General features: G+C 54.3%; 13 protein-coding genes across 13 annotated transcripts; 8 read left to right on the top strand and 5 right to left on the bottom strand.

Annotated features, from left to right (window-relative positions):
* Positions 1-5: 5 nt before the first annotated feature.
* Positions 6-2,202, bottom strand: BU25DRAFT_443477 (Nop domain-containing protein). The gene is made up of 4 exons (XM_033709361.1): positions 2,083-2,202; positions 1,794-2,020; positions 974-1,737; positions 6-921 (listed from the first exon to the last, which is right to left on the bottom strand). The coding sequence occupies exons 1-4, from the start codon at positions 2,109-2,111 to the stop codon at positions 232-234; spliced, it is 1,710 nt and encodes a 569-aa protein (XP_033556151.1). The 5' UTR covers positions 2,112-2,202; the 3' UTR covers positions 6-231.
* A 155-nt stretch (positions 2,203-2,357) lies between these two features.
* Positions 2,358-4,307, top strand: BU25DRAFT_415638 (actin-related protein-like protein RO7). Its single transcript, XM_033707577.1, has one exon. It carries the CDS (start codon positions 2,409-2,411, stop codon positions 4,116-4,118), a length of 1,710 nt encoding a protein of 569 aa, XP_033556150.1. The 5' UTR covers positions 2,358-2,408; the 3' UTR covers positions 4,119-4,307.
* Positions 4,258-5,491, top strand: BU25DRAFT_219260 (uncharacterized protein). The gene is made up of 3 exons (XM_033701300.1): positions 4,258-4,844; positions 5,033-5,100; positions 5,264-5,491. The coding sequence occupies exons 1-2, from the start codon at positions 4,396-4,398 to the stop codon at positions 5,076-5,078; spliced, it is 495 nt and encodes a 164-aa protein (XP_033556149.1). The 5' UTR covers positions 4,258-4,395; the 3' UTR covers positions 5,079-5,100; positions 5,264-5,491.
* On the top strand, positions 5,492-6,562 carry BU25DRAFT_219261 (uncharacterized protein). Its single transcript, XM_033701301.1, has 2 exons — positions 5,492-5,689; positions 5,736-6,562. The coding sequence occupies exon 2, from the start codon at positions 5,787-5,789 to the stop codon at positions 6,510-6,512; it is 726 nt and encodes a 241-aa protein (XP_033556148.1). The 5' UTR covers positions 5,492-5,689; positions 5,736-5,786; the 3' UTR covers positions 6,513-6,562.
* Positions 6,563-8,339: 1,777 nt separating this feature from the next.
* BU25DRAFT_378627 (uncharacterized protein) lies at positions 8,340-9,029 on the bottom strand (the record flags this gene model as incomplete). Its single annotated transcript, XM_033704179.1, is given in 4 exon segments — positions 8,340-8,764; positions 8,813-8,913; positions 8,940-8,944; positions 8,959-9,029. The coding sequence occupies 4 exon segments, from the start codon at positions 9,027-9,029 to the stop codon at positions 8,507-8,509; spliced, it is 435 nt and encodes a 144-aa protein (XP_033556147.1). The 3' UTR covers positions 8,340-8,506.
* A 766-nt stretch (positions 9,030-9,795) lies between these two features.
* Positions 9,796-10,897, top strand: BU25DRAFT_435166 (uncharacterized protein; the record flags this gene model as incomplete). The annotated part of the gene is made up of 2 exons (XM_033708898.1): positions 9,796-10,062; positions 10,124-10,897. 2 exons carry the CDS (start codon positions 9,796-9,798, stop codon positions 10,895-10,897), a joined length of 1,041 nt encoding a protein of 346 aa, XP_033556146.1.
* Positions 10,898-11,039: 142 nt separating this feature from the next.
* On the top strand, positions 11,040-12,579 carry BU25DRAFT_219218 (acyl-CoA N-acyltransferase). Its single transcript, XM_033701299.1, has one exon. The coding sequence runs from the start codon at positions 11,183-11,185 to the stop codon at positions 12,308-12,310; it is 1,128 nt and encodes a 375-aa protein (XP_033556145.1). The 5' UTR covers positions 11,040-11,182; the 3' UTR covers positions 12,311-12,579.
* BU25DRAFT_219171 (uncharacterized protein) lies at positions 12,410-13,392 on the bottom strand. Its single transcript, XM_033701298.1, has 4 exons — positions 13,249-13,392; positions 13,088-13,191; positions 12,887-13,028; positions 12,410-12,724 (listed from the first exon to the last, which is right to left on the bottom strand). The coding sequence occupies exons 2-4, from the start codon at positions 13,189-13,191 to the stop codon at positions 12,509-12,511; spliced, it is 462 nt and encodes a 153-aa protein (XP_033556144.1). The 5' UTR covers positions 13,249-13,392; the 3' UTR covers positions 12,410-12,508.
* A 1,664-nt stretch (positions 13,393-15,056) lies between these two features.
* Positions 15,057-16,221, bottom strand: BU25DRAFT_415633 (ribosomal protein-like protein S15). Its single transcript, XM_033707576.1, has one exon. The coding sequence runs from the start codon at positions 16,204-16,206 to the stop codon at positions 15,208-15,210; it is 999 nt and encodes a 332-aa protein (XP_033556143.1). The 5' UTR covers positions 16,207-16,221; the 3' UTR covers positions 15,057-15,207.
* Positions 16,222-16,367: 146 nt separating this feature from the next.
* Positions 16,368-17,812, top strand: BU25DRAFT_403466 (ribosomal protein S2). The gene is made up of 3 exons (XM_033705080.1): positions 16,368-16,664; positions 16,760-16,974; positions 17,025-17,812. Exons 1-3 carry the CDS (start codon positions 16,439-16,441, stop codon positions 17,487-17,489), a joined length of 906 nt encoding a protein of 301 aa, XP_033556142.1. The 5' UTR covers positions 16,368-16,438; the 3' UTR covers positions 17,490-17,812.
* Positions 17,813-18,192: 380 nt separating this feature from the next.
* BU25DRAFT_495373 (uncharacterized protein) lies at positions 18,193-20,222 on the top strand. Its single transcript, XM_033711851.1, has 2 exons — positions 18,193-18,481; positions 18,582-20,222. Exons 1-2 carry the CDS (start codon positions 18,361-18,363, stop codon positions 19,895-19,897), a joined length of 1,437 nt encoding a protein of 478 aa, XP_033556141.1. The 5' UTR covers positions 18,193-18,360; the 3' UTR covers positions 19,898-20,222.
* A 197-nt stretch (positions 20,223-20,419) lies between these two features.
* BU25DRAFT_219125 (glycoside hydrolase family 72 protein) lies at positions 20,420-22,006 on the bottom strand. The gene is made up of 2 exons (XM_033701297.1): positions 21,723-22,006; positions 20,420-21,675 (listed from the first exon to the last, which is right to left on the bottom strand). Exons 1-2 carry the CDS (start codon positions 21,841-21,843, stop codon positions 20,492-20,494), a joined length of 1,305 nt encoding a protein of 434 aa, XP_033556140.1. The 5' UTR covers positions 21,844-22,006; the 3' UTR covers positions 20,420-20,491.
* A 394-nt stretch (positions 22,007-22,400) lies between these two features.
* Positions 22,401-24,208, top strand: BU25DRAFT_495371 (tannase and feruloyl esterase). Its single transcript, XM_033711850.1, has 2 exons — positions 22,401-23,201; positions 23,261-24,208. The coding sequence occupies exons 1-2, from the start codon at positions 22,852-22,854 to the stop codon at positions 24,012-24,014; spliced, it is 1,104 nt and encodes a 367-aa protein (XP_033556139.1). The 5' UTR covers positions 22,401-22,851; the 3' UTR covers positions 24,015-24,208.
* The last annotated feature ends 533 nt before the right edge of the window (positions 24,209-24,741 follow it).

Here is a 24,741-nt window from a genome sequence, read left to right as displayed (position 1 = left end):
TTTTTGTGTGAAATTGTATGCATAGCGGCTGGTGGGTATCCTCCCGCACCTCGTCCTCATCCCCAATATGCAATGCCATCAGATGATACATGAATCCAATCCTACGCCACGCGCCCATAGATAGCACGACATGCGAAACGTCAAAGAAAAAGAAGCTAGATCCCAGAACGCCACCCATTTTCACATGGTCAAACGTACAACAGCAACATCATTCAAGATGCGCGTGTGAGTCTAGTCCTTGCTCTTCTTCTTCTTTTTCTTCTCAGTTGTGTCGTCGTCGTCGGATTTCCTCTTCTTCGAGTCCTTTGACGCCTTCTTGGCTTCCTTTGCAGCCTTCTTTGCTTCCTTAGCTTCTCGCTTTGCGGCGCGCTCGGCTTTTCGTGCCTTCTTGGCCTCCTTCTCTGCCTTCTTTGCTGCCTTGTCACCGCCCTTGGTCGCTTTGGTCTCTTCCTCAGACTCGGACTCGGAGTCCTCGGCGTCGTCAGCGTCAACCATGGTCTCGTCCTCGTTGACCTCCTCTACGAGCTTCTTCGGTGTGGTGCCGTTGACCTTGTCAGACTTCGACTTCTTGGCTGCGGGCTCCTCGCCAGTAAGACCATCCGCATCCGGGTTGTACTTGCGGGCCTCCTTGACGTCCCACTTCTGTCCAGAGCCGAGCGCAGTTGCATTGGCGTTGGGAATGCTCTTGAGGGGCTTGCCCTCGAGAGCCCTCAACCTCCTCTCAATGCCAAGACGAGCGTCGCGACCGATCTGTGACTTCTCCTCCTCGGTGGGCTCAGCAGACTTGTCTTCGGATGTAATGCCCCATGTGCTGAGGGCGTCGACGCGCAGACCAAGAGCGGACTTGGCAGCGAGCATACGGGCAATCTTTCCCTTGTTCTTGCCAGTTGCCTGACCAATAAGAGAGGCGTGGTAGATGAGCTGGGGTAGATTAGCACGCAAGTCAACAGGAACGTTGGGTAGCTCTACTTACACCGTACTTGGGAGTGTCGTGCTTAGTCTTGAGCGCACGGAACAGCGCCTTCTCGGCGCCGAGGATCTGAATGGTGGAACCGGGGGACTTGGCGAGGTTCATGAGGGAGCCAGCGTGAGCGATGAGGCGGGCACCGACGAGCTCACCAACGAGCGCAGTCAGGTTAGGTGCAAGAGCCTGCATACGCGAGGAGAGGTATGCGCCAAGATTCTGACGGTGCTCAGTGAGGTCAACCACCTGCTCGGCGAGAGCGCTGGTGGCTTCCAAATCCTCCTCGGAAATCTCGGTACCCATACTGATCTCAGCGGCAGCCTTGACAGCGGCCTCAATCTCCTCAGGCAGAATGCCCGACAGATCGGCGTCCTTGGAGTTTGTGCGGAAACCCATCTTGAGGACAACCTTGGAGTATGCGAGGTTGTCGTTCAAGATCCTGGCAAGCTCGGGGAAGTGCCAGCCGTACCATTCCTTCACGCGCATAGCATATGTGTTGAGCTGCTTGTCGAGAACGTCGAGACTGGCAATGGACTGGATGATCATGGTGTCGACCTTGTCGGGGGAGAACTTGAGCTTGTGACGGGAGAGCGAGTGCGCAAGACCGAGGCGGGTCGAGTCCATCTCAGCGGGGACCAGATCGGGAATGAGGGAGGTCATGTGCTCGCGGATAGCACGGTAGACATCCTGGGTGGAGGAGTCGGAAATCGGCTTGATGGACAGGCCGGGGACCTGAGCGATGGCGTTGGCGAGCTTGGGGTCAGCGACAGCCACTGCAGATTGTTAGCGCTCTGTGTCCATCTTCACAGCCGAATCGCAAATGGCGTACAAGATGCCTTGGTCTCGTCCTTGAGCTCCTGCAGCAGGCTGCCGAGCATGGAGCTGACCTTGCCGTCGGTGAGGGCAGCGGCTTCGTTGAGCGCAGTGACAGCACTCTCGAACTTGGTGAACTTCTTGAGCTTCAGCGATTCGACAACGGTCGAGACATCCTTGCTGAGCTCATCGCCCTTGCTGAGCAGCTTCTTGTCCTTGGACTTGAACAGAGCATAACCCGCGCTGCAATTCCATGTTAGTTCTCTGGGGCACTGCAGCTTCGTGCTCATTCGCAGCAATCGTACCTCGTCTCGGTAAGGATGAAAAGACCCATTTTTCCTGCTTTTTTGCTGCTCGAGGTGACGGTGAGTCGGTGTCACGGCTCCGTTCGAGCTGGGATTTCGCGATGTGGGAGGGCGCGAGGGTTGTCGGTGCTGGTCAATTGTGCGCCGGTCGTAGCTTCCTCGAAATTTTTGGCTGCCAAGGAATGCAGGAGCTAGCGCCTAAAATGTGCAAGCGCGACCGGCGCGTTGATGGACAGCAACCCAGCGTCTCACTGCATATCAAACGCAGCCAAACACCATGATGTTTTGATGTACAGAATTCCATTCAGCCACCAGGGCTCATAACTATGTCAACCATCAGCGAGCGCAAAGTGTCTGCGTCCCTAGGGCGCTCTGTGAGAGGCACAGCACCGCGTGTCGCAGACCTAGCCTCCACCCCCGAAACGCCGCGCACACCCCTCCAGCGCGCATCCTCCTCCCTCTATGGTTCACCGAGTGGCAATTATCGTACCGAAGATGAGTATGTTGTTTTGGAAGTCGGTTCACGATTCGTACGAGGAGGATTTCCCGGTGAGAGTGCCCCTCGATGCACACTCCCGTTCGGTCCAGACAGGCAAAGAAGGGTGGGCGACTACAGGCAATACGACCCAGAGTATAGTCAAAGAAGACGGAGAAAGGACAGGGGTCAGGAATGGGGTGAAGATCATGAGCTTTACTGTCTAGACCTTACTAAGGTCGACATGGGTCTTGTGGGAGACAAGTTCGAGCGGGCCATAAGAGAGGCATACACGAAGTACTTCCTACTAGACACGAAGCCGCGACGCATCACGCTAGCGCTTCCGCCGCGATTACCGCATGCGCTCATCACAAAGATCCTTGATATACTGTTCAAGAGCTTCCACGCACCCAGCATCACCCTCATGTCGCACCCCGTTCTCTCTACCGTCGCCGCAGGCTTGCGCTCAGCGTTGGTCGTTAACATTGGATGGGCCGAGACGCTGGTCACAGCCGTTTGCGAGTATCGGGAGGTGCATGAGAAGCGGACGTTGCGAGCAGGCAAATGGTTGAGCGAAGAGATGGCCAAGGTGCTGAACGCCGAGCTCGACGAAGACGCTGCACCAGGCACACCGAAAGCAGATGTGTCGTTCGAGGAAGCAGAAGAGGTGCTCACGCGTGTTGGGTGGTGCAAACCCAGTTCAAGAGGGAACCGAAAAACCATCTACTTCCCCGCGCGTGAGGCGCCGTTACTGGAAGAATGGGAAGATGCTATCGAAACACCTCCACCCACCGTCATGATCCCGTTTCCGAAGCACATACCGCCGACCGAGCTCAAGGTAGCACTTGCCTCGTTAGCCAAGCCTGCCGAGAATATCCTTTTCGAACCAGAAGTACCGTCGAACGAGTTCGACGACGAAGAACTGCCTATCCATCACCTCGTTTACCGCACGCTGGTTGCACTCCCGGTCGATGTCCGCCGACTTTGCATGTCACGCATCGTCATAACGGGTGGAGTGGCAGACATGCCAGGCCTGAAGACCCGAATCCTGAAAGAGCTGGAAGTGCTCGTTCAGTTGAGGGGATGGGATCCAGTCAAGACCTGGGGCGCGGGCGCTGCGCGTCACGAAGACAGACTGCGGGCACAGCAGCGCAATTTGGCAATGAAGCGGCAGAAAGAAGAGGGCAGGATTTCTGAGTCGCTTGATCCCGCTGCAGCACCTGCCTCGTTGCCAGCTGGTCTACAAGAGCCGGAGATCGACAACATCGACATCAAGCTCGCCAACGCCAGCTTGAAGAAAGGGCCACCACTCGAGTGCTCCATTGGCGGTACGATCAGAGGTGTGCAGACGCTGGGTGCTTGGGCCGGGGCCAGCCTTGTTGCTCATCAAAGAACTCGAGGCATTGTCGAGATCGAAAGAGAGCGTTACTTGCAACATGGGTTACAGGGTGCCTCGAGAGACAAGGAGGTCTCAGTCATTCCGCAACGGCAAAGCATGGGCCCTGGCGTTGCACGCGGTGCCGGTGAGCGAGTGAGCTGGACACTTGGGGTGTGGGCATAAACGACACTTTCTACGCATACGGACATTTCCGCATTTCAGCATCTCAGCAACGAGAAAGCTAGTGAGCGTTCTGTTTGGTCTTTCAACTATGATACCCATTTCCAATGCAGTAACAAGTCCGGATGTTTGCTGATTTGCGCATTTGCTCAATGCACGTGGCGACGTCTTGATCGGCTCCTTCCCTCATTACCGTCTCATATTAAATGCGTAGCTGCGTAGATGCTAGACAGTGGCTTGTCACGAAACCTCTATAACCTATTCACTGTTGTCAGAGAGCATGCTTTGTCTATGCGCGCTCAACATAAGTTACAAGGCTTACATGCGAGTCTCCTGGGTTGCACAATTGGGGGAGCAGGGCACATCAAGCTCCGTCCCTATGTTAGTTCATCATTGGTCTCTGCTTTTCGACCTCTTGAGTTATCTGGCAACAAGGCAACAAGGCATCTGCGCAAACACGCAAGTATGCGAGTGGGCATGTCGGCAAGCCTGCAGATATGCAAGCCAGTCTTACAGGCCCCGCGGGCAGCCAATCATGTCTCGTGCAACGGAAAAGAACACCCTCTTTATATCCTATCATGCCCCCAAGTATGTAGTCCTGAACACCAGCGTACGGAGTCCCGCGTTTTCTTTGCCCCGCTTGGGCGTCATGGCTCGCACACCTTCCGACAATCCTGCAATACCAGTTGTGAACGACACGAACGAAACATCTAGGCAACAACCCGAAAGGTACACAGCTCCCTGCGAACCGCTCAATCAGTACCATTTCCCGCCAGCGCTTGAACGAGATGGCAGTATCTCTGTTCTGAGATCTGCGTCAAACGCCGATTCAGGGTTTGTTTCTATTGTCGAACAAGACTCTGACCACGAGGCGGACCCCGGTGTCATCCCACAAGCTAACACAACTGAGTATCAAGGACTCAGCGCACATGTCGCGTTTCCTCTGTTATCTCCGCCTCATGATGAGCTGTTCTGGAATTACCTCGTAAGTAGACATTTCCTTTTGGTGAGCGCTGGGGGAGCGAACGAAAGTGACAGGAAGTGGATTGTTGGAAGTAACGAACTTCGAAAAGAGACGTGCTCAATATATACCACGGGCCTGAGAGTCACATGATCTAGTACATACATCTGACTTATCCTATCAACAGATCATGGACGACGGTCTACTGTACCAAGGCCCAATCGGACAGGATCCTACAGAAAACATTCCAGTTAATTTGCAATCGGCTAAGCCTGGAAATGAAGATTTTATTGATGAGACCAAAGCCAGGCCGACGCTTGAGTGCGTTGTACGAGCTGTCCAACGCGACACGCATCAACGACCGTATTCATGCAGGGGAATTGAGGCGAAGAGCATGTCTGAAGTGCGACGACATCTAAAGAGACCTCCTCACTCCCGGTTTATCAAGCTGTGCCCAACTTGCAACGAAGACTTCCTCGACGAAATAGTGTTCGACCGCGAGCATGGCGACGAAGGACAGCTCTGCGACAATGTTCGTGCGCAGCGGAAGGGTATTGAGGGGCAGATGCTACAATGGTGCAAATTGTATGATATGTTGAAGGGGGCGATGAACGTGAGTATTGCCTATGTCGCCTGCTGCTTGATCCTGACCTGAACAGTAGACTCCAAATATAGCAGCCCGCCCTACCAACCAGGACGATTTCACTCCTATGACACCTGCTCCCCATACGCCGATGGATCCGCTCGCTGCGAACACGATTTCGACTCTCGGTACATATAACCTGCACCAAGACGCACCATCAAGAATTTGCCACAAAGAGCGACCGCCTGACATCTTTTGCGCAACTCCAAACACTAGTCTGTACCCTATAGAGCCCACACTGCCCGATTTGCCCCCAGTGTTCGATCTTCCTACGCCTACAACACGATACGATTCTGGCTTCCAGGCCAGCCACGAAAGCTATTCCCCATATCGCCAATTCGACCGAGAAGGTCTAAATCATACAAGGCCATTGTATTCTCTTGTGGGTGCTTGGGAGATAGGACCCGACTTGACATGTTCAAGGCTCGAAGCGACTTCTGACGCAACGCAAGATGACAATGATGTCGTTGAAGTACAGCAAGAAAATATCGAAAGCGCAGTCGATACAAATGCTAGACCGCTGCCAATGCAAGATGCAGCAAAGCCTGCTTCACAGAAGAAACGGTATTCAGAAGTTGTATGCAAAACATGTGGCCAAGGTTTTGCCGGTCAATATGGACCTGGTAATTTGAAGAGACATGTACTCCAAATGCATTCAATAACGTCAAGGAGGGGCTATTCTTGTCGAGTATGTAAGAAGTTTTACAATCGTAGCGATGCATTGCGTTGCCACGAGCAGCAAAAGCACCCTGGTCTAGCAAAGAGACCGAAACCACGAATAAGATATCGGTGAATTAGATAGGTTCATAGAAACATCGATCTTGGCAACGAGTTTGCTTTGGTGGTGCCTTGACGGTGCCTTCCAATCTCGCATCGAACTAGCTATACAACATCAAGACCTGACACCAGAGCAACGTCTGGACATCTGTCGAAATAGATCAAAAGGGATACCGGAAGACGAAATCGAAGATCGCGCCCAACTCGAAGACGCTCTGGGAGACTCATGCCTAGTGAAAAGGGCTAACAAGGCCAACGGGAGACAGATACAGAACATGGTGGCGTATGCCAGAGCTTTAGCTAAAACTAAGGGCGAGCAGCTGACACTGAAACATCTGGTCAGAATCGATGAGGCGACTGCAAGCTTCACCCAAAGCATGAGCGATGTAGTGAGCAGGCAGCGCGCCAAGAATGAGGTGGAATACGAGCGTGCCGAGGGTATACGTTGATGACCCTACCTTCGTAAACCAATGCCAAACTTCTCACAAGATCACTTATTGGAATGTCGCTGCCACCAAGTCCTACGGTCTTCAAGTTATTTTCCTCAACTCCACCATGCTTCTGCAGAGAGCCTTCCCCAGCATCATCTCCTATTTCAGTAACATCAACATTCTTCTCAGAAACGCTCATTTGTAAATCATCGTGAGATTTATGCATGACGTGGTGCGGGAAAAAATGCCGTCTATAAGCCTGGGTCCGTCTGGATCAGGGGAACTAGTTAGTGTAAGTTTGCAGGCTGTCTCTAATTTGAGAAAGCCCTACAAGACTACAATGCTTATAAAATTACTATAGAGCGTGTTCACATATCTGAATTGCCTCCAGAGTTCGGTTGTTGATACTCATAGCTAGGTTGTTGTAGCCGGCTTTTGCTGCAACGGGAGAGGTGTGGTCACAACTGGGTTTCTTGATGTTCTTTTCTTTTCATCGTCATCCTCATCTGCTCTTATTCCAATATCGATAACCCCAAGCTACTGCACTTTGTCCACTTTCATTGGCCTCTTCACCACTTAGCTCAGGAAAATTCTCGAGTTCCCCTGTTCAAACTCTTCGACGCAATCCACATATTCCCGGTATAGCCTACTCCTTTTTACTGGCTTAGGCGTGATATACAAAGGGTCTTGTTCCAGCTGGTACACAAAGGCACGATGAGCGTCCTCTTCTCGTTTGTCGAGCACCGGTCTTCTCTCAAAACATTTCGCGCATCGCCATACTTCCTCTTCCATTGAGTAGATCGCAGTCTGATCCTCATTGCATACCCCTTCAATCAACGCCTCATCAGACAGCACTTCGGTGCAATCGCTATCTTCAATTTCTAGGCTGAAGGGCTCGTAGTCAATCGCCCTGCCCACGTCACGCAGCTTCTATAGATGTGTTTCGAACAATGCAGCCATGCTAGCTGGTGGTTCGGCGAATCTATAGTATCCAGTATGGATAGCATACTATAGGAACTCTTCTAGTTTGTTGAACCAAACATCGTATGTCGGTGCGGAACAATTAAGTTATTAGTGGTGTTCGTGAATATGCCGCGGCTTTTTGCATGCCTAATGTGGCAGCTGTTCAACTGCCCTTCCTATGCGCGCCCCGGTACTTGATTTTGAGTAGCCCCTATGTCATGCGTCGAACTTGATGCTTGCCGTCGCCTTAGCGCAGCACAAGGAAGCTTGAACACCGGATGAAAACCACGAGAGTTGCAAACTAGAACGCGTGGAAACAAAGAAAAGAGCGACGATTGAAGGCGAGAAACGTTAGTGTCACGGTTTAGACTACGTGAGGAGAAGCCGACTATATACTGGCCCTGGAGGTCGCTATTCCAGAACAGTATATACCAGGGTAATAGGGTCTCAACCGAGACCACAACATATTCAAACACACAGAATAGTGAAATACAACCTCAGTTCAAACCTGCAATTCTTCCCACATGCGTACGGATCACTCACAATCCACCCCGACAGTTAGATACACCAGCCGAGCCCACCAGATTTCGACACCTTAGCTATGATGAAAGTGCGGTTACTGTTGTTGCCACTGCGGCGCATATTTCATCGAGTCCGCCCTGCCAGGCTGATTCAGCAGCGGCTTGCCTTGCTCTTCACGATGTTGCACTTCCTTGTCCTGCTGCATGAGATCGCAAGGCGCGCAGCAGCAAGCGCAAAGACAGTCTTTGCAGCCATTACCGGTCAAGTTGTACTTCGCCCGCATATCGCCACGGTTGATCAGTGGTAAGATCCACGATAGACCTACACATGCCATTCCAGTAAAGGTAGCGCACTAATCTTTGTCAGTAGATGGAGTGGGTGGTGGGGTGGGGATCTTCACGCTGGTGTTACAGCAGGAGTACTTGCTCATGTCGCCGTTGGTCCTCATACGGTGACGGGTACGTCCGTAGAGGATACAGGGACACCACCATGAGAGACAACCTGAGTGACCGTAAGTGGTGAATCACTTGAGCTTGCTGGCTGGACTTGCATGTCCCAAAAGGCGTGCAGCATGATGAGCCTTTGTGGTGCCAGTCTTGCTTCTGCATCGTGGCCATGTTGATCGAGAAAGTTGAGAACGCTAAGAACAAATATTATAGACAGTTTAACGACTGAAGACAGGTAGATGTACTGCCAGCCCAGAACGGACTACGCAGCGGGGTTGTCTTGCGAAACAACGAAGTCCGCTGATCATGTAAGAATCACTCAGTCAAGGACAACTACAATTGCATTGAGGGAATGACCAAACATACCTGAGAACTGAATGATGCGTCCGAGACGATAAAGTAGGACCGAAATTGTGGAGAAAACGAAAAGTGCCAAAGACGGTTCAATAAACTTCATGTAATTCGGTCTTGGAGTTCAGTGGGCAGCATGACGGAAGAGGACATATCAGGCAGTCCACCAGTAAGCACGGTTGAGGCTCCAGAACTATGCAGTCGAGCATATGTTGAAACGGTCGGATTCCGAGATCATGTTGTGGAAGGATTATCCTCATCGAAATGCTGACAGCTTATTGCCGACCAGCAAGGTGTTCTCCATCAGACGTTCTGTTAGCGTACGGCTGGTAACATATCGTCTCCTCAAAGCCCAAATGCCTCTTCGGGTTGATGATCGATGTGCTGGTGGAGGAAAACAAGCTCTGATCTTCCCGCGATACCTAAGAATAGCTCCTGAAGTTAAGCCACAAACGCGCTAGCTCAGGAGCTTGTCACTCAGCTCTGGGGTCATTGTCCCCGAACACCATCTGCCGATCACTCTTCAACCACGTCTGACCCTCGTCACTCACTGTCGTTTCTTTGAGCTGTTTGTAATTTTGTAAATATGCAGCTACTTTCGTTTCTCAGCCTTGCTGCTGCATTTGCTAGTGTGACCGCTGCTCAACGGGACCTTCCGCCACGTCCCGATCTCAAATATGACGAGACTGCCGACTGGTACAAGGATCACGGAAAGCCGATCCCAGATGTTGCGCCAGAAATCACCGTTATCGAGGCGAACAGGAGCTATGTCGTGAAGCTTGAATGTCCAGACTGTCCTTTCCTTGTCAAGGAGGGCAGGAAAGCATCATGGCAGGAGCGTGATAACTCTTTGGTACGTCTTGCCCAGTGCTCACGTGTTGCCAATCAAAGAACGACCGCTGACCTTCATGAAGCTTCTGAAGTTTGACCTCAAGGACGCCGTATCCGACATATCGATAATGCGTCTGAACGGTGCCACGGTTCTACCTCTCGACCCGATGCCCCTCCACATCAACGCATACCAAGTCGCCGGCAATCTCACACATGAAGCCATGGACAGTATCATCCATGAACGCTTGCTGGATCCCGACTTTGCCTGGCAGACAAGGTACCACCAGTTCCCTCTGCAATACGAGCACACTCTTCTCAAAACCGAGACTCCAGGACAGTGGTGGATGCAATTTGATATCACAGGCTTTCCATGGGGTAAAGATGGCGAGCCAGTACACTTCGATGAAGATCGCAGGCTTGTGCAGGTTCTAGTCAAAGAAGAGAAACTCGCAGACGGCGCAGAAAAATCTCTGTCTATCAAGGATGTTCAGATTGTGGAGCGATACCAGCGCGCCCAGCCGATTAGGATGAAGTGCGGCAAGCTGGCTATGGTGAAGACCGCCTTCGATCCAAACGAGTGGGACGAATACGGCAAGCTGGGCTCCTGGTCGCGGGTGTGGAACATGGTGTTTGGTAAGATTGGGCAGTATTGGTTGGATCACATCCAGCACAATGCACTTCTGCTGCCGCTGGCATTGCTGCTTGCGTTCCTCATCTTCTTCGCCCGCGTTTGGCACCAGAGAGGGCAGCAGGAGAAGGCCATGGACGCTGAGTATGCTTTGCTGGAGTCTACACAGGAAGGACTGCCTCCAGCATACTCAGACATTCCTGTCATCAAGATCGAAGAGTACGATTGAGCATGGCTGAGCTGAAGGGCGGACTTCATTTCGGAAGGGCGCACCTCATTTTGGAAGGGCGCATTCACCTACAATCCGCACCTGCTGCCAACAATTAATAAACCAAGTGCGGTCTAATGCAAATCTTTCCCACTCCAGGAATCTACATGTTGACCACCATCAGCTTCAACTATCCAGCATATAGTGTTGTACAGCATACAGACCAAACAAGCAACTACAGCCGACCTCACCAACAAAGTCCCACTGAATAATCTCAGCTAAACACGATCCCCATACAACTGAAAGATGTCGTTCAAGATGGAGCCATACAACTCAGATTGGCCAAAACAGTTTTCCCAGCTCCGTACAAGCCTTCTAACTCGCCTTCAAGGCATCAAAGACATCACAATTGAGCACATAGGTATCACAGCCGTGCCCGACCTCCCAGCTCAACCCATCATCGACATCCTAACCATCGCTCCACTCACTCACATCGATGATATCTCTGCAGCTCTTGTCACAAATGGACCATACGAATGTCAAGACGACCCTAGATTCCCTCACTGCGTTCTCCTCAAAGCCTCTCATACAGCACCACCGCACATCATCTTCCTCTGCCCCACCTCTTCCCTACCGGCGCGCGCCCACCTAGCAATCCGCGACACACTCCTTACCGACGCCGATCTGCGCGCCGAATGCACCTCAACCTCCACCCCCTACCGTGCCTCTCAACCGCCAAAAGAGCCCATACTGCAGCCCTACCGAGACGTCAACACCGCATTACTGCAGCAACTCCTCATCGCATCCCAGCAATTCACCACCGCCGAACTCGCCACCCTCCTCATGTCCGATCTCTCCGCGTACTGGCAGCCCATCAGCACGCCGCGCTTAGTCCTGCGCGAGTACGAACTAGGTGATGTGGAGGGCTTGTTCGCCCTCGAGTCCAATGCAGACAATGCACGCTACCAGTCCTGGCACCCCTGGACCCGCCTGGAAGCACGCCAGAACCTTCTACGCGGGATCCAGCGCAGTTACGAGAGAGGGAGAACGACGATCGAACTCGCTGTCGTGTATGAGGGTTCGTTCATCGGCCGCATAGGCGCGGCTATCAGTTCCGTCCCCCGCACTGATCAAACTGAAGAAATGAAGCACCGCAGGCCCTCAAAGCACTTCACGCTGTGGTATTCGTTCCTTCCCTCCCATCAAGGAAAGGGACTAGCTACAGAGGCTATGCGCACTTTTGTTGACAGACTGCTGGAACGTCACGGAGAGAAAGGAGAACACACTGAGATGGAAATTGAGTGCGACCCCAGGAACACGGGGAGTTGGAAGCTGGCGGAGAGGCTGGGGTTTGAGAGGGCGAGTTTGACGGAGAGGGCGTGGGAGTGCAAAGGAGAGTGGGTCGATAGTCTTGTCTATCGCAAGATTGTGTGACGTTGTATATCCGGGAGGTATAAATAATGTTGCGAGGATGACATTGGCAGACCAGTGGAACAGATGTCAGCAAAAGGCAATATTGACATATTTCAGTGCAATAGGCAGTAGCTGAACAAACTGGTATTCAACAACGTGTACGTACAAAAATCGCACACAACTACTTCCATCTCTCACCCCTCCCCATCAACCCTACCTCTAGTACCTACACTCGACCTCCTCATCTGCAATGATACTATACGTTTTCTTCTTGCTCAGCTTCTGCGGACACTTGCGGTAATCCGCATACAGCGTCGCGTTGAAGAAGTTACACATGTCCTGGATGATCGGCCGGGCGGCGATGAGCGCGTTCTGGTCGCAGGGCGGGTTTGTAGCGGGGTTGTTAGGGAGTGCGAAGGCGCATGGTTCGATGAGCTAGGGGCTGTTAATTCTTGTCGAGTACGAGTTGGGGGAGGGGGGAGGGGGCTTTAGATGGAGATGAGAAGGTGGAGTGGAGACGTTGGGATTGCAGGGCAGAGTCTGAGAGGTGAATGGGCGGGAGTATGGGGAGTGGGGAGGGGGGAGGTCGGAACATACGTTAGAGTAGGTGTTGTAGTTCACGCAGTGGCACGTAAAGTCGTTCTCGGCACAGCCATCAGCTTTGTTGGCGGCGATTTGACATGACTTGAGACACTTTGCAGTGACTGGAGGCATGAGTGCCAGGAGCTTGTCGTTGTCGCTGGTCGGCATTAATTGATGTACTTGAGACGATGTGGGTTCTCTTACAGGCAGCGGTACTTTGCAAAGTTGCCAGGCTGTAGTGCTTGTGTAATGTTGAACGTAAGTTCTGCACTCGCAAGAGTTGCGGCTGAGAGAGCGACGGCGATGGCTGATAGACGCATCTTGAAACGATTGTTGGTAACGATTGAATGTGGGAGTGTCGTTGTAGTGTCGAGTACTTTGCCTTGAGTAGCGCTGTGAAGATGGCGATATCGTCACCTTTATATACGCCTCCATAACGCCCTCCCCTTCTCCTCCCTCCATCTAGACTCTCATCTGAGGTAGTTTCAAGATCCCAGTCTCTTAGTTCGGACTGCATCGCATGCCAAAGGTTCCAAGCCCCCGGATTTCCATACCGATATTGCTTTCCTGCAGGAACAAGCTTTTTAAGATGATCTACTGCCGCGCTATACCCAGATGCGCTTTCAGAGGCTAAGAACCGTCAAGGTTCTCCGTATTTGATCGTGTTATTGTAGCGCCACGTGGCAACCACTTACCAAACGAGCCGCACAGCCAAGGTCCGCGTTTTCGATAGCTCGAGCTGTGGTCCGTCTGCACTGCGCAGGAGGGCTTCCATTTGTACAGCGTATCGATAAGCCGGTAACGTCTGCAGCACTGGAGGCGATTTGACTCGGTAGAGGGGCTGAAGTTAGACAAAGGCTATATTGTTGTTGATGGTGTTCTGAGAGGTCCCAAGAGCAAGGCAGAGCGCTCGACATCCGCTTGGAGGCGAGTGATCCCTGGCGCTTACCAGGACCAGGTGCGAATCTCTTTGGCGAAGGCTGGTGTAGTACCAAGCTGTGCATAGTGGTCGACAGTTCACATCTGCCCAGCCTTATCAAGGAGGTACAGGCAAGCGTATCTTGACGGCGTGCGATCTGTCTCCTTGCTGACTGGTCATCCGAAAGACGTGAGCGTGAAAAAATGGTTCGTGTTGATCATCAGGCGTTCGCGCCCAGGAAAACGCTGAGGATGAAGGCTGAGAGCCATGTTGGGATGAGGAACCGGGCCGTAATACACTAGTCTAGTGCAAGCGCCACAGCGGTGGGGATCCGGGGAAGTGGCCTGACGAACAGCACTTGTCTCGTTGGATGTAAGCCTTGGCTGACAAGTCGATTTTTGTCCAAGTCTGGACTCGTGGTCGAGAGGGCGTTGGGCGTGCTTGGCGAGGAATGAAGTGAAGGGAAAGCGTGCTAAGCGAGGTTACCTATTAGCTCACACCGATCAGAAAATGGCCACGATACTATTCGCAATGTCTCGGGTACTCACAGTTTTATCGGTATCTCTGTGCTCTTCGCCGTCGATCAGGTGCGTTTCTTGCCCTTCATTGAACTTTTACCTGAGCTCAAGTTCCCGTTGCACGCTATGGCGTGGATCTGAACGTTCTCCTGCTCTTACATATGACACCAGCCTGACAGTGATCCGGATCATGGGCACCAAACTCGAGTACCCTTGACACGAACTTGATAGTGCGGGCCGCTGGTGTCTGTCACGTTTTTCTAGACTCAAATCAAATGAAAGAGCTGGTGTCCAGCTGTGATGCAGTCGACCTGTTTGAAACGTACCCTGGTATTGTCGCCGGCAGCTGCTTTCCAGCTCAGGAAGATGTAGCTTGCCACAGGCAGGATGTCTGGTCTCTCCTGTGCCATCGAGGCCTCTTGACCCTGGCGTGGTGAAGGTATACGGCGGTTCATTGCTCTCCTATGATGGCTGACAGCGGCAGCCTAGACTCGAGCTGTGTGCAGGTCTTCTGCTGTCAGACACTGGATGCCGTTTTTTTTTCTTTCAAGAAACTGAGTGTGAAAGGCAAGTGTATTGTGCGAGGAAGGAGTCAAAAGTAAAGCGAAGGGGACGGAGTGGATGTGACTGCTCTGCTCTGACGGCGCTAGTGTTGTGAGGTGAGGAAGACGCATACGCACGTAATTCGGACATCTTGGAGCCGCAACTTCGTTCGCCGCGGACGAGCCGGCCTGAGCTGGCCGAGGAGAAGTCACAACATGCGAGGCAAGTATGTGGTCGGGTCAGGGCCACGACAGGCCAATTGCAATGCCAGGCTCTTATGCTTCCTATTGTACAACTGCAATGCACCGAACACCCGTCTCGTGCCGCTAATTTACAATGCTCTCAACATATACATCTTACAGCGAGATCTCGCCCTTCCATGTTCCTTCTGTCAGCCCCAGTGTCTCGATGCAGTGCTGCCACCTCGGTCCACCGCGCTCCCTTCTCCTCAGATACTGCAGCAGCTTCTGCCGCCTGTGCACCAGCAACCTCAGGTTGCGCTTGTTGTGCTTGTCGCCCTTGCCTCGTGTCGACAGGAAGTCTGCAAGGGTCTTGATCTTCGCGGTCAGGATGGCGATTTGCACCTCTGACGATCCTGTGTCCGGCCCAATGCGCTTCCCTGTTGCAGCGACATTGGTCTCGGGACGGACGGCGGGTGGTGCATCGGAGTTGATCTTGATCAGATGTGGTGCGCGGGGCGGCAGGACCTTGTCGGTGTTGTGGCGGCCGAATGTGTTGATGCAGCGGGTGATGTTGACGCGCATGCGGTCCTTGCTGGACCCGTTCTCGAGGGCCGTGATGCGGGCAATGGCCTCGGCGGCGCGGGCGTGGTCGTCCTTGTTCTGGGCCACGATCTCGTCGGCGGTCTTCTGGATGTTGCTGGCCGCGTTGTGTCGCATCGAGGAGCTCCACTTGTGAGGCCCTGCGGATGGAGCTGACCCTGCAAGCTCGCTCAGCGGGACGGCCAGGCGCTTGCTCTGCTCCAGCTGAGATTCGATGCCAGTGGGGTCGAAGCGGTAGTTCAGCTGGTGGTCGGCCGGCGTGCTCTCGGCAGTCCCTGCTGGCCTGCCCGTGTCGAAGGACTGCACGAAGGGCGTCGACACACCGCGGACGGGGTTGCCCAGGCTGTCTACGCGCGACTGCTCCAGCTCGGCGCGGCGCGACAGGTTGGCCGCCTTCTTGCGGGCCTTCTGTGCGGCGACGTAGGGGTCGTGCTCGAACCGCTGCTTGCGCTCCAGCGAGGTGAGCTTCTTGTGCAGCGGCCCCGTCGTCGAGAAGGCGCGCAGCGGGAGGCTGAAGGCCGACGGCGAGCTCGAGGCCCGCAGGCACAATGGGACGGGTATCCGGGGCGGCATGGTGATGGTCGGCTGCGGCGGCTACTGCTCCCCTCCTACACGCATCCTGGTGTTCACCCTCATCGATGCAAAAGTTCCTCCGGCCAGTTGTTCCGCCCCGACGCCGCCTTGCCCGATGCGGCTACTCCCACGCGAATTCCCACAACACCCTCCCCCTCCGACAATTGCGCAGCGCGACCGCACAACTCTCCAACACCGACAAGCAGCTGCCCTCCGTGTCCAATCCGTCAAGATGGCCCCCTCCAACCTCCCCGCGATCTTCAACCCCACCCAGCAGGACATTGAGATGCTCCTCGCTGCCCAGTGCCACCTCGGCGCGAAGAACCTCCAGGTGCACATGGAGCCCTACCTGTGGAAGACCAGGGCCGACGGCGTCAACGTCCTGAACGTCGGCAAGACCTGGGAGAAGATTGTCCTCGCTGCGCGCATCATCGCCGCTATTGACAACCCGGCCGACAGTAAGAGAGAGATCTGCGACTGCGAAATTCGAACTTTTTCGAGATCGCACGTGCGCGCACAGCAGAGAGAAGGCTCACGGACTGACATTTCTTAGTCTGCGTTATCTCTGCCCGTCCCTACGGTCAGCGTGCGGTCCTCAAGTTCGCCGCCCACACCGGCGCTGTCGCCATCGCCGGTCGCTTCACCCCCGGTAACTTCACCAACTACATCACCCGCTCGTTCAAGGAGCCCCGCCTCATCATCGTCACCGACCCTCGCACCGACGCCCAGGCTATCAAGGAGGCCTCCTACGTCAACATCCCGGTCATTGTAAGCCATGCCTCAGCGTGAAGGAATTGAGTCTGTACTAACGGTATCAGGCCCTCTGCGACGGTGACTCTCCCACCGAGTACGTCGATGTTGCCATCCCCACCAACAACAAGGGTCGCCACGCCATCGGTCTCGTCTGGTGGATGCTCGCCCGTGAGGTCCTCCGCCTGCGCGGCACCCTCGCTTCCCGCGAGGCTGAGTGGGACGTCATGACCGACTTGTACTTCTACCGCGACCCCGAGGCCGAGGAGAACAAGGACGCCTCCGGTGTCGAGGAGGCCAAGGTCCCCGGCGCCGACGAGGTTGGCCCCGCCGCTGTCGAAGCCGGCTTCACCTCGGAGTGGGAGGTCTCCGGCGCCTCCGCTGGTGCCTTCACCTCCCAGGCTGCTGCCCCCGGCGCATCCTGGGACGCTGATGCCTCTGACTGGGCTGCCGCTTCCGGCGAGCAGGCTCAGCAGACCGGCAACGAGGGCTGGGGCGCTGAGGCTGCCCCCGCTACCACCACCCAGTGGTAGACGTTGTCTTCTTCACACCCTCATACCCTGTCATTGACAACTGCATCTCGGCATGTCGGCGTACGGATGGATAGGCAAGGCTTGGAAGAGAAAGGAAAAGCAAAATGAGACCATTTACCGTTCATACTATGGTGTCTGTGTGAAAGGAGGCGGGAACATGACCAATGCTATGCGCTGATGAGGGAAAGATATCCGCGCTGCGACTATGTATAGCCTATGTATGTAGGAGCAGGGCGGGGGAAAGCCCTGTGCTGGCGGTCGGGTTGTTCTTGAGCTGACGCCCATTCCTGAATCCATCTCCACCAAACGTTCACCCCCAAACCTGCAGACGTGCATGTCGTGTCGTGTCGTGTTGTGTTTCGTCCGAGCGCCATCAAACTCAAGTTGCTATTGTCGAGACTAAGCTCAAGCGTCACTGGACTGCGTGCCTTGCAGCTCTCACTGTTACAGACAGTGGACTCAGCCAGATCAACAGAACACGCATCAAACGCTTCATCATGCCAGAACCCTGATACCAGCTCCTTCTCAAGCGACCTGTCCCTTGCAGTGATTTGCGCTCTTCGACATGGCAAAGTGGAAGGTTGAATGCTCATCAAGCTATAGTTAGCAAACGTGCGGCCCCACATTGCGGGAGTGGGAGGACCAGAGCGCGGACAACCCACGCTTCACACCAGCCCGCAGCGAACGCCCAGAGCCTCCGAGCCTCCGAGCCTCCAGGCCCTGCATCTCCTCCTCTCTGCTCGAAATCTGCATCTCTACTCGAAATCTGCACTCTCTCCCCCTTGCGATAGCCAAGGTCCACATATCTGCCCCGTCAGACATCCAGCACTCGGACAGGAGGGGGGCAAGAGCGGTATCGGGAGAGGAGGCGATGGCATCCCCCATGGTTGACGGGCGGGTCGAACCGCACCGCAAAGCAACGTACACGCTGGACGTCAGCGACCAGATCCGGAAGGAAGACAGGTCAGGGAACGGGTTCAGCGGAGTGAAATGTATGCACGTGCTCTCCTGTCTAGTCCTCAAGCCGGTCTCCGCATACCAACCCTAAGATGCGACATCCGCGACACAGCTCGCTAACGTCCGCCTACTCAGACAACCACAAACCCAACCTCTCGACCGGCACCCGCACCACACACCTCTCATCCTCGAACAGCAATGCATACAATCTGTCATTGCGCGACACGAACACTACCGGCGACAACGACGTCTTTGTCTTCAACGGCGCCCGCACAACACCCACCAAGTCCTACGTCCTCCTCTTCGACCAACCGACACAGAAAGCAACCCTCGAGCGTCTCGACAACACATACACCTTCAATCTCTCCACGAAGAACGGCGCCGATGTATCGGCAGATTATGGGAAGATCTACCCCAAGAAAGCGCACAAGGACAGCGTCCACGACAAAGAGGAGGGTGAAGTCGATCTCTTCGGCGAAGAACAAGGCGACGCGGCGAACGAGGGCACAGAGCCAGATGCTGCGAACCCATACGACTTCAGACACTTCCTGAACGCTGTAAAGAGTAAGAAGGACACAGCAGAAGAGCGCGGCTATGCTTCCTCACCGGACTACCGCTCCAACCCAGCAACAAGCACGGCTAACACGCCCGTTCTCCCAGCGCGCCGCGCCGTCGAACCGCCGGCCAAGAAGCGAAAAGCCGCGTCGGTGTTCGCAAGTAAGCCCACGGCAAAGGGCGCACCAAAGAAGGCTAATGCGCCGGCAATCAATCTGGAAAGACGAGCGACGGAATGCCCTGCTCCTCCTGCATCGCAGAGTAAAGCAACAGCACCAACAAGTTCAAGCAGCAAACCCAGCAAACCCAAATCCGCAGAATTCGTGCAAGACTCCTCCGACTCGGACGTAGACGCCGAAGGTGAAGTCGACTCGACAGCCCCATCACCCAAACACACACGCCGCTCACCCTCGCCCGGACACCGAGAAGACGACAACTCGGACGCCGAGGGCGAGGAAGACGATGACAACGACGACGACGATGATGATGATGAAGGGCTTGAGATCGAAGTCCCCGACCCTCGTCCAGGAGGCGATAGGAACAACGCACATCTTGCTCCGGGAGGTGGCGTCAGGGGGCTGCGGAGTCCATCAAACGGTCCCATCAGTCTCGCAAGCGCAGCAAATAGCGTCGAAGGCACACCTCGCCGCGGTGCGCAAGCAGATGAGATCGACTTTGGGGATCTGGGCGGTGACGATGATGCAGAGGGCGAGGAGGAAGACGAGGATGTTGAGCGCATGGACACCAGGCCCCCAACACGGCAGGATAGTAGGAAGAGCGTATCCGGCGCGGCGAACGGCGGCCCGGCGGAGGTGGATGAGGACGATCCGTTGTACATGGAGATGATGGAGGGGTTGGCGGGGGGTGATAGCAGCGAGGAGAGCGAGGAAGAGTAGACTAGCCAGAACGTCCGCAGAGAGGCATCACCACCCAGTGAACGCCTGCATACAGACCCAGCCACCAAGTGCAGCCTGCGTACAATAAAGGTGCATTCGACGTCTACTTCCTGTCCGTCGTGTCCAGTCAAGCTATATGCCCCCTTCTTCGCACACGTCATGTTTCCATTCGTCTTGCCACACGTACCTAGTCATCAGCAATCGGGTACTCGGGCCCCAAGGAGTTGTGATGCAATGCATCAGGGACAACAGGGGGCAGGAACGTCGAGCTACATGAAGGGCACGGCTCTAGCTGAGCGTGTGCCGGTAAGATGCAAGATGCAATCACCTTTGGCAGGGCTTGCTATGAGGCTTGGTGAGCATAGCGTCCTACAAAGGACACTGGACGTGCACAGAATGAGATCGCCTGGGACCATTGATGCCTACAGGTGGACAGGACAATGTAGGTAATTAGACAAGATCTACATGCTATACGCTATCTATCATGCTCAAACTCACAGATGCGCGTTGAAAAACCCTGGGGTATATGTGTACCAACGTGCCGCCCATTGTTCCATCAAGAGCTCGCAAACTCTTTGCCTCGTTTCTCATAACCTACAACCACGCGAACACAGCCATAACAGCCGCCAACGCCGCTCCAGCACCCGTCAACTCGCGACTCAGCCCATCCGTCGCCCCGCCAGTGCTGCTCGCGCTCGCCTGCCCCGCGCTTCCGCTCGCCGTGCCACTGGGCCTTGAGGTCCCACTGCTGCTCGCTGTAGCAGTAGCGACCTGCGCATTGTATGTCTGTCCCAGGATCGGCAGCGCAGAAGTGGGGTTCACCTCCCACACGCCACTCGTCGCTGGGGGGCACTCAGGCGCCGAGTTGGTCGGATTGTACGCGCTCTCCTTAACACCGGTCGGGTTCAGCGTCTTCCAAACATAGCTAAGGTTCGCAAAGTCAGGGTTGACGGGTGTCGGTGTGCCGGAGCGGGGGAAGCCATCAGGGGGCGCGGAGGGGCTCGCTGGATCGACCTTGGTGCCGTAGGAGACGATGCCGTAGTTGTTAGCTTCCTCAATCCACTCGTAGATGATGCTGCCAGACCAGGTATCCGCCATGTCACCGAAGATCGCCGTCTGATCCTCGAAAGTGCGGGGACGGAAGGTGTTGCAGCCCGTCTCGGACAGGAAGATGGGAATGTTGTAGGAGGTCGAATTGGCTTCGAGCATGTAGTAGCCGGAGGTCCTGTAGTCGCTGGTGCCGCACCAGGAGTAGGCGTTCAGCGAGAAGAAATCGATCGCCTCGGACGCGTTGCTGCCGCAAGCGAGGTAGTTCTGCAGCATAGGGCGGAGGGTTGCAATGTCGGCAGCGGAGTATCCAATGGGGATATTGCGGTACTTCTTCGCGTCGCGGTGAGCCTTCAAGTCACGTGCAGCGGCCTTGACGTATGGCGCAGCGATAGAGCCGTTGCCTGTGGTGAGCACTTCGTTGCCCACAAAGAAACCAGCCAGGTTATCGTACTGCTGGAACTCGTCCATGACGGCGGCGAAAGCATCGCGCTGTGTCTCGTTCCACTTAGGCTCAGTCTGCTCAATCTGTGTGTTGAAGGTATCCAGATCAAGCCATATGTAGATACCCGCATCAGCAAAGGCGCTCATGCACTTGGTGTGGTCCTCTTTAGGGTCAACATGGTAGACGCGAATCGAGTTGGTGCCGATTGTCTTCATGAGAGCAGCGTCGAGGCCGCATTGTGTCGCATCGATGAGCGGGTCATCTGGGACGAGCTGGTACGCAATGCCTGATGTCATCAGTTGCTGCTGCATATGTTGACAGGACCCTGCATACCTTTGACATAGAATTGGTTGCCGTCAGACGTGAAGAACTTTGAGCCCTTGACTGAGATGGTAGCAATCGCATTGACAGCCGCAGCACCAGCGAGGGCGCACGCCGCAATTGAGCGCAGCATGATTGGGTGTGGTTGTGATTAACCTCAGACGAATGCCGGCGAACGAACGAGGGTGCAACGAGTGACAACAAGTGACGACGAGAAGCGGCTGCGACAACACCAAACAATTGACGAGGCGAAAAGCAACGAGGAAGAAGAGTGCAAGTGATCAAACGCGCAAACAAAAGGAAACTTCTCACCATCAACGGGAAGTCGTGACTACCGCCTTACCTCTCCTTCCCTAGCCCCTTCCAATTTGTCAATAACCTCAATTCGGCAATCCAGTCCATGCGAAACACCAGAGAAACCGGTTCATGATGGTGTTTGCGATAAAGAGGAGAGCCGTGCTCACGTCCGGGCGCGGATGGTGCGGAGACCTGGGTAGTTGATTGGTCGCCAGGAAATAGGCTTGCCTGATGTCCTGTCAAGCACGCGACGGCGTGTTCTTAGCTGCTGCTTCCTGCGGCTTGAAAACTGGCGCCTCAACACGGACCCCATGGAGAAGTTTGGGATGGGTGATTTTACATTTGCAGTGCCATGGTTCACTCGCAGAACTTCCTGCCAACACGTACTTCGCGCAGTGGCGACATTTTGGGACTTGCGCAGGGTGCTCTCATGGTTTGGAGTTTGGGAGCAGAAGCGAAAGGCTTCAAGGTTCGCTTGGCTGAGAGAGGATACGTGTAGTCCTCCCATAGACGGCGAATGATGGTGCTTCATCTACATGAAGCGCAGACATGGCATATAAGCGGATGTTCAGCTGAGTTTGGGTTTGTGGTGGCTTCAGACCCGGAAACACATGCAAGTGCAAATTGTCTGCATGATATCGGTACCTGAACGGAAGGTGCTCGGCAGGACGCAAAGCCTGTTGTCGATCCAGGACGTATGTTGAGCCTGCATGCTCGGCAGTTTTGCGGACAGTGATGGCTGAGTACTGCACAAGAAGCGTGTGATCTATAGGGATCTGCGGCTGTTGGGACGAACAATGGGCATGATGGTACTACTGGCGTTTCACTCCTCAACAACACGGACATGATCGAGGATTTTGCGTATCGTGCGCTGCCCACAGGCGTGGTGTTGGGCAAAGAGACCAGCAAGACGTTCTATGGCAAATCGCACAACAAGAGCTATTATCTCGGATGCTCCACGGGCGGACGACATGGATGGAAGACTTCGATGGAGTGCTCGTTCAACAATCTCACGTCTTGGAGCTTCCACTTCCTCCCTCTTATAGGGACTGAGGGCGCGCCGACGTTCGTTCCCCTGAACATGTGGCCAACCATCCATCAATATATTCTGAAGCAGTGCGATGAAGTTGATGGGGTAGCTGATGAGATTTTCGAGTTGGCAGACCTTTGCGATTACGATCCAAGCGGGCTCCTGTACTCTCCAGGTCAAACTCATCGTGTTTTACATCCACCGAGGCGAAAACCGTTCGCAGTATCTTCTCTCCGCTGTATGCCACTGATGACAGTGTAGTGTACCCTCGTCTGCAGCCGGGTGCTGAGGCTACCGAGGCGCCGTTCACGTACTTCAGTGGGCAGCATTTTGCTGCAGCGGACTGGTTCTCATATGCTATCTACAACAACTCCTACAGGGATCCCCTCAGCCTCAAGCCAGAAGACTACCATCTCTCGGCAGATCTGAACCTCTTCAACATCGGGACCTGGGATGGCGGCCTCTCAGCGTTCAAGGACCGAGGTGGAAAAGTACTACACTACCACGGTCTCGTGGACGCTATCATCTCGTGCGACAATTCGCCACGCTACTACGAGCATGTGTCGCAGACCATGAACCTGGACTCAAAAGCGCTCGATGAGTTCTACGAGTACTTCCGAATCTCAGGGATGGTGCACTGTGGCGGTGGACCAAGGGCGACCTTCATTGGGAACCAACGGCGGAACACAGCGAGTCTGGATCCTGAAGAGAACGTTCTGACGGCAATTGTGAGGTGGGTGGAAGAGAGCATCGCGCCGGAGACTATTACTGGAACGGCGTACAAGAACGGTAGCCAGAGTGCTGGAGTCGACTTCAAGAAGAGACACTGCCGCTGGCCTTATCGAAATGCGTACAAGGGAATTGGCGGTTATAAGGATCCGAATAGTTGGGAACGTGTTGTGGATGAGAAGGCGTGGAGCGACACCATAATGTTGGAATGGTTGTTTTTGGCAGATTGTACCTACAGCATTCAGTAGAGCGTAGCTTGTTAGTTGAGACACTTTGTAAGCCAAGCCACTCCTCAACCTGTTTGTTCGAGAAGCATTATGTGTGGGCGGCCGTGAATGTCAGACAGAAGTGTTGCCATGGAAAGGCTATTACGTTCACAGGTGACTGCGAAGCATGAAGTCTCAGCCAGCTTCGTCGAGATCGACAGATGGCTTGACCCGGCACGGTGGTTGAGGTTGGAAGATGAGAGAACGCGAGACCCTGGCTGGGGCGTGCAATTTTAGCGCCGGTCTGTGCAAGTCATTGTTGAAAGAGCAAACATGATTTCAACCTTGCCTCTTTCTTGTTCTGCGCCTTCAGATCGTCGAATATCTCATCAACTGCCTTCACAAAAACAGTGTTTCAACAATGTACGGCGCACTTGTGGCCCTGCTGAGGCGAAGATAATACCCAGTGCAACGCTACGCCTCACGTGCGATACCCAGCCGTTCGTGCCGCTACAGTCACAGGACAAAAGTCTGTTCGCGCAGTTGCGCACAGGCCACCATCTCAGCTTTGAGTGAACGTTCACAATGCTTTTTCTCAACAACCATGAGGTGAAAAGTAGATCTGACTTGATAGATTATTGCGCTTATTCTCAGTATTTAGTCTGATATCCTTGTGCTCTGATGCAGGCTTTGAGTCGCTCTGGCATTGAGTAGATGAGTGATCTGATCAATTTGTCGGGTATTGTAACGACGCAGGCCAGCAGGGAAG

This window comes from Macroventuria anomochaeta (genome assembly GCF_010093625.1).
Source record: "Macroventuria anomochaeta strain CBS 525.71 unplaced genomic scaffold BU25scaffold_49, whole genome shotgun sequence".
Classification (NCBI taxonomy): domain Eukaryota; kingdom Fungi; phylum Ascomycota; class Dothideomycetes; order Pleosporales; family Didymellaceae; genus Macroventuria; species Macroventuria anomochaeta.
Note: the sequence above shows the minus strand (reverse complement) of the source record. Positions and strands in the feature narration are given on the sequence as shown.

Coding starts and splice junctions, on each gene's coding strand:
- BU25DRAFT_443477 (XM_033709361.1), bottom strand. CDS start 2,111: ATGGGTCTTTTCATCCTTACCGAGACGAG. Junction 1,738..1,793: donor GGACGAGACCAAGGCATCTT/GTACGCCATTTG, acceptor AACAATCTGCAG/TGGCTGTCGCTGACCCCAAG. Junction 922..973: donor ACGACACTCCCAAGTACGGT/GTAAGTAGAGCT, acceptor AATCTACCCCAG/CTCATCTACCACGCCTCTCT.
- BU25DRAFT_415638 (XM_033707577.1), top strand. CDS start 2,409: ATGTCAACCATCAGCGAGCGCAAAGTGTCTGCGTCCCTAGGGCGCTCT.
- BU25DRAFT_219260 (XM_033701300.1), top strand. CDS start 4,396: ATGCTTTGTCTATGCGCGCTCAACATAAGTTACAAGGCTTACATGCGA. Junction 4,845..5,032: donor TCTAGGCAACAACCCGAAAG/GTACACAGCTCC, acceptor CTGAGTATCAAG/GACTCAGCGCACATGTCGCG.
- BU25DRAFT_219261 (XM_033701301.1), top strand. CDS start 5,787: ATGACACCTGCTCCCCATACGCCGATGGATCCGCTCGCTGCGAACACG.
- BU25DRAFT_219218 (XM_033701299.1), top strand. CDS start 11,183: ATGTCGTTCAAGATGGAGCCATACAACTCAGATTGGCCAAAACAGTTT.
- BU25DRAFT_219171 (XM_033701298.1), bottom strand. CDS start 13,191: ATGCGTCTATCAGCCATCGCCGTCGCTCTCTCAGCCGCAACTCTTGCG. Junction 13,029..13,087: donor CAGCCTGGCAACTTTGCAAA/GTACCGCTGCCT, acceptor AATGCCGACCAG/CGACAACGACAAGCTCCTGG. Junction 12,725..12,886: donor ACTACAACACCTACTCTAAC/GTATGTTCCGAC, acceptor AACAGCCCCTAG/CTCATCGAACCATGCGCCTT.
- BU25DRAFT_415633 (XM_033707576.1), bottom strand. CDS start 16,206: ATGCCGCCCCGGATACCCGTCCCATTGTGCCTGCGGGCCTCGAGCTCG.
- BU25DRAFT_403466 (XM_033705080.1), top strand. CDS start 16,439: ATGGCCCCCTCCAACCTCCCCGCGATCTTCAACCCCACCCAGCAGGAC. Junction 16,665..16,759: donor TATTGACAACCCGGCCGACA/GTAAGAGAGAGA, acceptor GACATTTCTTAG/TCTGCGTTATCTCTGCCCGT. Junction 16,975..17,024: donor ACGTCAACATCCCGGTCATT/GTAAGCCATGCC, acceptor TAACGGTATCAG/GCCCTCTGCGACGGTGACTC.
- BU25DRAFT_495373 (XM_033711851.1), top strand. CDS start 18,361: ATGGCATCCCCCATGGTTGACGGGCGGGTCGAACCGCACCGCAAAGCA. Junction 18,482..18,581: donor CGGGTTCAGCGGAGTGAAAT/GTATGCACGTGC, acceptor CCGCCTACTCAG/ACAACCACAAACCCAACCTC.
- BU25DRAFT_219125 (XM_033701297.1), bottom strand. CDS start 21,843: ATGCTGCGCTCAATTGCGGCGTGCGCCCTCGCTGGTGCTGCGGCTGTC. Junction 21,676..21,722: donor CAACCAATTCTATGTCAAAG/GTATGCAGGGTC, acceptor TGATGACATCAG/GCATTGCGTACCAGCTCGTC.
- BU25DRAFT_495371 (XM_033711850.1), top strand. CDS start 22,852: ATGATCGAGGATTTTGCGTATCGTGCGCTGCCCACAGGCGTGGTGTTG. Junction 23,202..23,260: donor TACGATCCAAGCGGGCTCCT/GTACTCTCCAGG, acceptor AACCGTTCGCAG/TATCTTCTCTCCGCTGTATG.